The sequence below is a fragment of the Epinephelus moara genome, chromosome 20 (assembly GCF_006386435.1).
Source record: "Epinephelus moara isolate mb chromosome 20, YSFRI_EMoa_1.0, whole genome shotgun sequence".
Classification (NCBI taxonomy): Eukaryota; Metazoa; Chordata; class Actinopteri; order Perciformes; family Serranidae; genus Epinephelus; species Epinephelus moara.
Window position 1 is genome coordinate 41,027,951 of NC_065525.1, and position 10,574 is coordinate 41,038,524.

Genomic DNA, 10,574 nt, shown 5'->3' on the forward strand with positions numbered 1-10,574 from the left:
AGGGATTAATAAATAACGGAGCGTCTATAATGTAGTCTGTTTCAAATGAAGCTGGGAGCCTCTGCAGTTGTGGTGAGTAAAAGCCCCGCCGCTATTTGTTAATGTTATTACTTTATGTCCGACCGTGAGGATGTACCATTATTTGCTAGCTTGATGCTAATGACAGTAATGTTAACTCAGCGTTGACAAAGTGCCTCTGCTGTTTCACACCATCATTTCCCCCTTTTACTCTGTGTGGTAACATCCCTAGAGGAAATATTAAAAACGCTGGGGTGTTGTTGTCATACAGTTGTCTACGGCAGCAGATCGTTCTGTGTTTCTACTGGTCAAAGTGACGGCTGTGATGGGAGAATTGGATCTCAGTGAAGGGCAAGTGGTCCATAACTTTAATTTTGGAGACAAAAAAATGTAGGCTTAGCGCCCTGTGGTCCATTGCCCAATAGGAAATGTAGAATACTCAAAAGTACTTTAAAAGTGCTTGAGTTACTTTTCTCAGGGAGTAACGTTGGAAGTACTTTTAAAGTAATTGAGTTACTTTACTCAGGGAGTAACGCAGTAAAGAAACTGGTTACTTTTTTAAAAAGTAAGTAGTAAACGTACTTTGATTACTTTTAAAGTAACCCTTACCCAACACTGTTCGTAACACTCCCACAGTACAGATGGGAATGTCATAGGTTTTACAGCTCTGTGGTTGATTTGACTCAGGAGGCAAAGCAGCGGATTCCCGGCCCCTGCTGTCTACACGTCGAAGGCCCTTGGGCAGGATACTGAACCCCAGAGCAGGAGGCACCTCGTGTGGTTGCCTCGGCCAGCAGCGTATGAATGTGTGTGTGAAAGGATGAATGGTGCCTTTGGTGTAAAGCGCTTTCAGTGGTCGCTAAGGCTAGAAAAGTTCTGTAGGCCTATAAATTCACTCCATTTACTATTTACTCATAAAGTATGGGACGCATTCAATTTGGACCTGATGATAGCTGTATGAAATGTTAAGAGAAAACCAAAGTTGTTAAAGTTCATCTAATGTCCAAAAACAATCCGTCCAACAGTCACTGAGAAATTTCACTTAGAACAGCTGACAGCCTCGAGCTGGCACATCAAGAGGAAACGTCGGGCAGATCACTGAAGTTGTTTCCTGATATCCCTCTAATAGTAGTGGACCGACTGACTGCCACTCACAGAGGCACAGTGCTAGTGTGGCAGAAATGTAGAGGCAGCATCCCTCTCCAGACAGTATCTGTGTTCCTCTGGATGATCCACAGACCTCACTGAGAGTTTCAATGGGCCCAGTTTGTCCCCATGAAAACTAAAGCTATGTGAGAAAATGTTTTCTTTTGAACCAACTCTTTAAAATCAGTTGACGGAAATCTGAGTGTTTGCTGTGCGACATGACATCACCTTACAGTATTTACGATAATGTCAAGTACGGCAAATGTTGAGGTAATCACACCTCGCATTAGCATTTCCCCGAACTAATTAAAGCAGCTCTGTTTTCAGACTTCCAAACATAATGAGTAAACTCTGAGCTGACTGGTGGTCAAAGGTTTCACCTGGCCTGTCTGTCATAGAGTGTGTGAATGCACAGACGACCATCACACCATTCATCTAAAGTTAAAACAGCTACATATACATAAACGACCACCATGGTGCTGCGATCACTCAGACCAGTTGCTGAGGTGGTCTGGGACACATTTGACCACATATCTTTTGAAGTGTAACACTTAAGTGTCCTGATGTGTCCCTACTACTAAGTCATCAATGCAAGATGTGATGGTTGCTCTGGTGACAGCGCACCCATTGCAATATCTTTATGTGTCAATACGGTATTGATTTATTATTTATCTTGTTAAATAAATTATATATATCACAGATACAAATAAAGCTTTAGGTAGGCTACTAGAATGATATAGTCAGTTGCTTTTTCAGTCCATTAGATACATTTTACTGCTACCAAAAAAAATGGCTGTAGTAAGTTAGTTAGGCCACAGTGTCTTTGTCACATGATGGAGGCAGATGAGACGACGCTGCTCGGCCCCGTGAATGGAACATTTACATTTAAAAAACGCCCAGATGGAGCTGTTGATAGGAGCACTGTTCTCTGCAGGTTTTGTACTATCTGAGAACTTAAGCCTGAAATTTCACCTCAACACAAAGCATTAAGCAGCGAACCCAGAGGTCTGAGCTAGCACAGCCTCTGATGCTAATGCTAGCAGCCAGCCTCGTCATGCCTAGACTCACAAGTCAGTCTTTAGACGCTTTGCTTAACTAAAGACTGATGTCTTTCTCCCTGATTTTGTGTTTAGATGGGCGGATACAATTTCAGAGTTTAAAAAAAACTCCCTACGTTGCAGAACCAATAGTAAATCCGCAGGGCGGTGCTTCGGTGGCTCACTGAACTCTTGTGCTCGTAAACATAGTCCGACTGCGTTAAAAGTTTTAAACAAAGTGGCTGTAAGTCCTTCATTTCCTCAATCTTGTGGACTGAGCACATGTTTGATAAAACGGAGTTAAATCTCTTGGCATCCATTTTCAAGCTCTCTGTGTGTTTGTTTCCTTGCGGACGAGAAAAGGGGGAGCGCACATTTCCGGGAGGGCGTGTCCTTTTAAAAAATGCAAGAGGCGTTGCTTTGTTGCCGGCCGTTTTCTCCGGTGTGTGTCTGAGTGTCCCCAGACTATCAGAAGGTGGAGATCTCTGATTGTCTGGTGGCGAGACTACGTCACGCTACACTCGACCAGGGGTTCAGACTGAGTCAGTCTACCTGTGACCGCCTCACTAAGGCCCAATCCCAATAACCCCCCCTTGTCCACTACCCCTTAGCCCTTGGCCCTAACCTCTAGCCCTTGCCCACTACCCCTTGGCCCTCGAAATGAAGCAACGAGGGGTAGGGGTTGAAATCTTTCCCTAGGAATTGGGACACCACTCACTATGTCACCACGTCAGTTACGTTCACGCATACGTAACAGGAAGCTGCGAGCCATCTACCTTTCCAACCAGCATCTACAATGGAGTCTCCAGTTGAGTTCATCCTACCGATCGCGTTTGCCGCATTCATCATGCTTCGTTTAATGAACGACAGACGACAGGGGACTTCTGCTAGCAAGCTAACCAGCTAACATTACGAGGCAGCATAGTTATACTAGCTGGCGTGTTATCGTAATGTGAAAAATCCGACAATTTTGCAGAACAGGACAGATGACAGATGTCAGATAGTGCGAGCTAGCTAGCTAGCTAACAAGCAACCTGACGACGGTAACGGTGGCTATGTATGAACTTTTTTCCCTGTCTCTTGCTCGGTGGTAGCCATGGCAACGTCTACCCCTTGCTGGCAAGTCAGCATCTGAAATCCCTCGCTCCGAAGGGCTAGTTTCATACCCACTACCCTTCGTTATGCCCCCTACCCCTACACGCAAAAAGGAATTGGGACACCCCTACCCCTCGCGGGAACGCGCAAATGTAGGGGTAGGGCCACATTTGGGTGGTCGAGGACAGGGGAACAAAATCCAGCAACACTCACTGGAATTAAATTTTTTACATGCTTTCAAAGCAAAAGTTGATGTATACGATTAATTTAGATTAATTAATCACAGAGTGTGTAATTCATTTTTTAAATTGCTTGACAGCCCTGATTTACATAAATTTCTTTGCCTACAAAGACTAGTACTTTGTGTTGTCGGCAGATCATCAGGGATCATTAACCAAATTCAAATTAAATTTAATTTGAATGATTTAATTAAAAAGTGTGTGTTTAAGAACATGGGATATTGAATTGGGTTTCAAGAATCATGTCATTTCAGTCGTATTTGTATCAACTACTAGATTTCCAGTATTGTGACATGCCTAATAGGACGTGGGAGCTATACACAGAGTTTTCTGTTTGTGGTTTGTTTAATAGAAGAAATGTACACAGATAATCGAGCAGAGCAGATACTGAGCAGGAGACACTTCCTCTGTCTTATCTGAGAGAGGATGAGGGTATCAGAGAGGAAATAACAGCACTTTTCTATCTGAATATGTTGATCTCTGGGATGACTCCCGCTCTGATAGGCATCTGTGAGCAGAGACACAACACACCCCTTCCCTTCCTCTGTGACCCCCCCCCCCCCCCCCCNCCTTCCCTTCCTCTGTGACCCCCCCCCCCCCACCCCAGCAGCTCTGTGAATCACCAAAGATGCTGCTGCTCAGTGAAAACAAACGACTTACTCTTAACACAATCGCTATGATTTTTATGGTTTTCTGTGGCTAATTTGCGTTAACCAAACAATTTCAGCGGCTAATTGGTGTGTGCACAATGCTGTCGTGCTGCTGCATGGCTTTGGTCACACATGTCACTGACTGGCAACCATTTAATTGAAACCCCTTTGAGGCCTGGACGCGCTGGTTCACTATAGGACACAGTCTGACGCACGGGACTCCCTGATGACTCACTGTGGTTCTTTGATGAAAACTAGTATTGAAACAAATGTTATCGGCTGTAATCAAGTTGTAATGAAGTTTCAACTCCACACATCAGCTTCATATTGTCATTCTTTAGCAAACACGCAGCTCAGCGCGACTTAATGCCAGTCTCTGGAATCAAGCGTTTGACATATCTACAGATCTAAACACTTGAGGTAATTATAGGTGCAGCAGTGGTAATTACTACACAGCATGAAAAAAAATAAGACACCCACTGGAGACAGCCTCAGTCAGACTGTTTGAAGTTATCAAAGATAATTCATCTCAGCTCTGCGTGTGATGTGAAAATACATCCATTCTGCTGCGGGTGCCACTGTCAAAGAGTTTTACAGTAATTTAGTATAAAAGCCTGTTTTATTTCTGAACTTAATCCAAAGCCCTTCCTCACAGTTTGGTGGTAAACCAGTCTTAATAAGTTAAGCTAATGAAAATAGGTACTTTACCCACATTTAAAACCTTCCTGATCCCGGCCTTGGCAACATGAATCCTGTCTGCACCGTGCGAGGGATTGGATCATGACCTAGATACTCCAAACTCTGTTTACCAAACTCTGCGCTACAAAAGTTTGCAGCCAACAATCCAAATAGAATTTGTGTGCCAATAATGGAGGACAGCTTGTGGCTGGCTGAATCTTATTTCCCACCTTTTCAGGTTGGATCCCAGCTGCAGCCAGGGGCACATCAAAAGGCCATCGACCCACTCAAGGAAATTGCTGGAGTGAATTATACGAGTGTTGATGACAGGATCTCTCTTGACCTGCAGTCAGAATGTTCTTTGACTCTGGTGTCTCAGATGTATTAAAAGTACCATCTTTGTAGTAATTACAGAGCAGAGGAAGGTGAAAGCTGATGTACAGTTTGACAGAGAGCTGCTATCAAAGAGCATATCTTACTCCAACTTTCCATAATGGGGAATAATAACCTTCCTACACCAGTTTCAGTCAGTGGGAATGTCACTTGATGTGGCAAAAATACAACTTTAGGGATAAAAAACTTGTCATGTGTGCGCTTCAGATGCACACAAACACACACGTAATTCTGACAGATGTACTTTTCCATCAATAACTGTGGAACGTAAATGAGGGCTGCAACGGTGTGAGATTTTTTCACGGTACAGCAACCATCTCAGAAAATATTGGGGCTTCACGGTATCATGGCATTACCTAATTATCCTTTACTCAGTCAGAGTAAAGGAATGAAAACAGAGGGTCGACAAAGAGACGAATATCACTGCAACTAAAACTTGAAAACTTTTTTTAATGGAAGTTTGTGTAAAAAGCCTCCCTTTTGAAAACAACTAAAATAAAGGTGAGATTTTACACACCTTCATCTCTTCATGCATGGATCACTGCAACAGCTTCTTTTCTTGCCTGAATCAAAAATCTATTAATCGACTCCGGACTTCAGAATTCAACTGCCAAGAGATGTGATCACATCAGTCCACCGGCTCCCAGTATGTTTCAGAAGAGATTTTAAGATTGTACTGATTAGTTTTAAGGCTCTTCATGGTCTCTCTCCCAGCTATAACGGTGACCTCTTATATCGTACACCGCCTGACGTACTTTGAGGTCCTCGGGCAGCAGAGGTCTTTTGTCTGCTCCAGAGGTTGAAAACTAACGGGGACTTCAGGAAATCAGCTCGGCCAAGTCAGTGATCTCTTTTAAGCCCCTTCTTATAACACTTTTACTGGAAATCCTTTATGTTCATTTAAACTGTTTTTCATTGCCTCAGTTTTTATACACCAAAGTGTTTTTACCAGTTATTTTAAAAGTTGTTGTTTTCATGTCTTGTCTGTTTTAATTATTGACATGTGAAGCACTTTGTTACTCTGTTTGAAAAGTGCTTTCATGTCACAGTGTACCTTGTAAACTGGTATACTGCCTGCAGCCCTAATGTAACTGAGTACATTTACACAAGTATTGTACCAAGGAAAGCTGCAGTGCTGATCCATTAGAGCCGCTAACAAACACCAAAACTGACTGACTGACTGACCGTTCCCACAATTCGCTCAGTCCACTAGTTGCCACAGTCAGGAGAGTTGAGACATGTTGCTGTTACAGAGGGGACGGAGGGTTCGGTTGATGACAAAAGCTGCCACCAGAGACATCACTGGCCAACAGATCAGCCAAAAGCAACATATAAGTGCAACAGTGGTTACAATGGGTCTTTAACTGAAGAAGAGTGGTTTACTTTACTTTAGTTGCTCTTCCAGTCCAAATCTGAGGTACATGTACTTAAGTATTTTCATCTCATGCCACATTACACTTTACTTCCTCACAGATATTTGATAACTTCAGTAACAAAACAGCTGAAACCATTTGTCAACTGAAGAACAGAACTGGCAACTTCTTAAAGTCATTTTTAATGCAGAAACATTTCATGTTTCCAGCTTCACTAAGATTTGCTGATTCAAACTGTTCTGCACTGAGTACTTTTACTTTCAAGTACATTTTCCTCTGTAACCTTATCTTCAGTGTTGGGTTGCAATTACAGAATTCATATTGTTCATTCAGAATGAGCCTTAAAGGAATGAAAATAGGAGGGTTATTGTTGGTTACCTCCGTCCAGTTGAATTTTCCCCCCCAATATCATAGATAAGCAAATGTACACAGTATGATAACCATCAACTTTTATATCATGGTATACCTTGAAACGGGTATATCACTGCAACCCTACTAAAGTAACACTTTCAGTGCAGCACTTTTACCTGTAACAGAGTACTTCTACAGTGTGGTGTGAGTACTTTTACTACAGTAAAGGCTCTGAATAGTTCCTCCACAGTACATATACTGTGATGGCAACACACAAGCGTTAAGAGTTCCTAAAGCTGGTTGATGTTGGTTTAAAACAATGACAGAACTGTCTAATAACCTTAAGAGGTGTAAACAGTGCCCCTGTGGTTCTTCATGGTGTCTTACTCTTTGTGTATTTTGTGTCTTTATGGTGTCACCATGTTATATTTTTACTTGGATTGCCTCTGGACAGCAGTCTGCAGTATCCTAACATGAAGCAGGATGTAAAAACTCAACAGCTTTAATAGTTGAGCTCCTCTCCGTCCTGTGCAGCTCGCTCATGAACCCGCTGCGCACTGTGCGCTGTGCGTAATTCTCCCTCCTCATCTCCCCAATAACTCAGGCAACAACCCGCTCAGCAGGCTTCACGTCAACAAAGCTCTCTCATCGAGTTACCTGTTTTTCTGTCGAGCCTTCAGGAAGTTTTTTCCAAACGGAGCCATGACTCAGGAGCGCGAGGAACAAACACCAGCAATCCAAAAAAAGCGTTAGAGTCCCAGCATGGCAGGACGTCCCGCACTTTGTGGAGTGTTTGAGAAAAGTTGGAGGGTGTTCCACTTCAACTCTGTCCGCCCCGTCCGAGCAGCGGAGGGAGGTGTTTCCCACCGACTGCACGGGTGGATCTCTGCCCCCCTCCTCCACCTGCAGGAGCGACCTGAGTAACTACCACCGAGGAATAATAAAAGAGGCAAAATGAATTCTTTGGGCAGTTCACACAAAGTCACAGAGCTCCGTGAAAACAGTGAAACATTAGGAATTAAAACGCAACACAGTAAAGAAGAATTAAGTCGGATTAAACTCAGTATTAGGTGGAAAATTCATTAGGAAATATGAAGTTATGGAGCCAGAAATTGCAGAAATCCCGTCAGGAATATGGTGCTTATTTTGGGAATAGCCTTCTAAAAACTAAAAATGTTCTTGCAAGAGCCATATACACAAATATGAAAAATACATGACAGAATATTCCGAATATCGGCCATTACATGCTGTGCAGTAAACACACACAGTAATGCACACTGGTTTTGTTTATTGGGATACTTCACATCCAAAGGTGCCACTCAGAGGCCACACTCAGTAATGTATAAACAGGATTCTGGTCTCAGTGAGGAAGCTGGGACCTCTGGAGGTTTAGTGAGTGGCTCTCCCTGCTGGATTCAAATGACAAAGATGGAATTCAGACATGAGAGGAATGCAGCCTGCTTTGACTCCACTCTGCTTTTAAAGCTGAAACATCTTCTGCAGAACACACAAACTGATATTTACACCATATCAGAAGGACAGAGCTCCCTGTGGGGACCGGTTTGTGTTAAACTGAGGCTGATCTAGAATGTGCTCACACTCAGTTTGTGGCTGCAAGTCAGAGTGGATTTAGTGTAACACATTATACACACAGTGTCTTTCTAAATATCCACTCACCTTTTTATATTATTACAAGTAAAGGCATCCAAGTTTCGGATGCCAGTTTACGTTTGTGTTTGGTAATGAACAACAATCAGAGACAATCATAAATAGAACAATTACAAAGACATCAAACAGGCATTTTATAAACAGGAAGTGAGGAAATGACTTAATTATATCCTGGGAAAGTTTACTGCTGCTGCTAATGTTTAATTTAAAGGTACAGTGTGTCCGATGGTCTAGTGGCATCCAGCGGTGAGGACTGCAGATTACAACCAGCTGAAACTTCTACTGGTTAGAATTTCTTCAGAGTTCAAGTCTGCGTGGGTGTACACCTCTTTTAGGCCTCGTTTTGTGTGTATGTCACGTTTATAAATGAGACGCCTGATTTAAATGGACAAAAACACTGAATAAAACAATTTCACGTATCAAATCAGTGTTTCTCCTTTGCTAGACAGGCAGCTCATGCTCTTATGTGCTCACCTTTTTTCTCTGATAACTTTTTGTGAGCTCACCTTATTTCTGAGCCAGACGTTCAGAAAGTTTTTACCAGGAGCAGAATTATCCACAGAGGTCTCTTCCTCTCCAAAAGAAACACACCAGCTGATTTTAACCGTTAAAAATACAGAATAAAGCTGTTTCACATTCCAAATCTGTTTTTCTGACACGGTTCATTACAGATAGGCTTCTAACTGTGGTGGCTGACCCGAAAACGTGAAAACACAAGTGGCCCTATTAAATCCAAACTTTGACTGTGCTTGATTTGTCCGTTCTGGGATACCTTAGAAACATGGTGATACAACATGGCGATCTCCGTAGACAAGGACCTGCTCCCTATGTAGATATAAACGTCTCATTCTAAGGTAAGGACAACACAATGACTGTTATTCTCACCTGATTATACACTAAAGAAGACTGACTTATCAAATTATCATCAATATATATTCACACACTGACATTTAAAACATTTATTTAATTAATTTCTGTTCACATGAAGTCCAAATCAAAGCACCAGCACCTGAAGCAGGCAACAAATAATCCGATGTGATACTGTATATGGACGTAAAATAATCTTTATCTCTTGTTTGTTATAGGCTTCACTGTAAATACACATCAGGTATGTGTATAATCCAGGTTAGAAATATATCAGAGTAAAATAATCAAAAGTAACTGATAAAAAAAAATCTGAATAACATCTTTATTAAAAAAAAAAAATCAAAAAGATGAGGGGATCTAAAACTGATCTTTGAGGGACTCCCAGGTCAACACATTCAGTTTTTTTTGGAATAATTCGTATGACATTAGCTCAATTTTAACTGCAACATCAGCAATTATTCAGTGTTAAGGTCAGATCTGAATGGACACTGGATTTACTTTCATTGTTTGTGTTTTCTGAAAGATCTGTTCATGTTTCTGTAGCATGGAGAGAAATTCCTCAGCTGCACAGAACCTGTTTATTTAAACCTGCATATTCAGTGGTGTTCAGAAGTTTTAAACATTGGATTCATGTGAAGAATGAACATCTTTATTTAAAAAAGAATCAAAAAGATGAGGGGATCTAAAACTGATCCTTGAGGAACTCCCAGGTCAACACATTCAATTTTTTTTGGAATAATTCGTATGACATTAGCTCAATTTTAACTGCAACATCAGCAATTATTCAGTGTTAAAGTCAGATCTGAATGGACACTGGATTTACTTTAATTTTTTGTGTTTTCTGAAAGATCTGTTCACGTTTCTGTAGCATGGAGAGAAATTCCTCAGGTGCACAGAACCTGTTTATTTAAACCTGCATATTCAGTGGTGTTCAGAAGTTTTTAAACATTTGTTTCAAGTGAAGAATGAACTTTGAACGTCAGCTGAAGCCAACGTTGAGGAGATGTCCCTACAAATGCTTAGAAAAAAGGAAATGTAAAAATCTACACTTTAGGGACC

At 41.8% G+C, this 10,574-nt stretch overlaps 1 protein-coding gene across 1 annotated transcript in view; it reads right to left on the bottom strand.

Annotated features, from left to right (window-relative positions):
- Positions 1 to 7,770, bottom strand: part of rassf9 (Ras association domain family member 9) — a 22,085-nt gene extending 14,315 nt beyond the window's left edge. Inside the window, exon 1 of the mRNA XM_050072502.1 lies at positions 7,638 to 7,770. Within this exon, the coding sequence (XP_049928459.1) occupies positions 7,638 to 7,684 (47 nt within the window). The 5' untranslated portion in view covers positions 7,685 to 7,770. The remainder of the gene's footprint in view (positions 1 to 7,637) is intronic.
- Between the last annotated feature and the right edge of the window lie 2,804 nt (positions 7,771 to 10,574).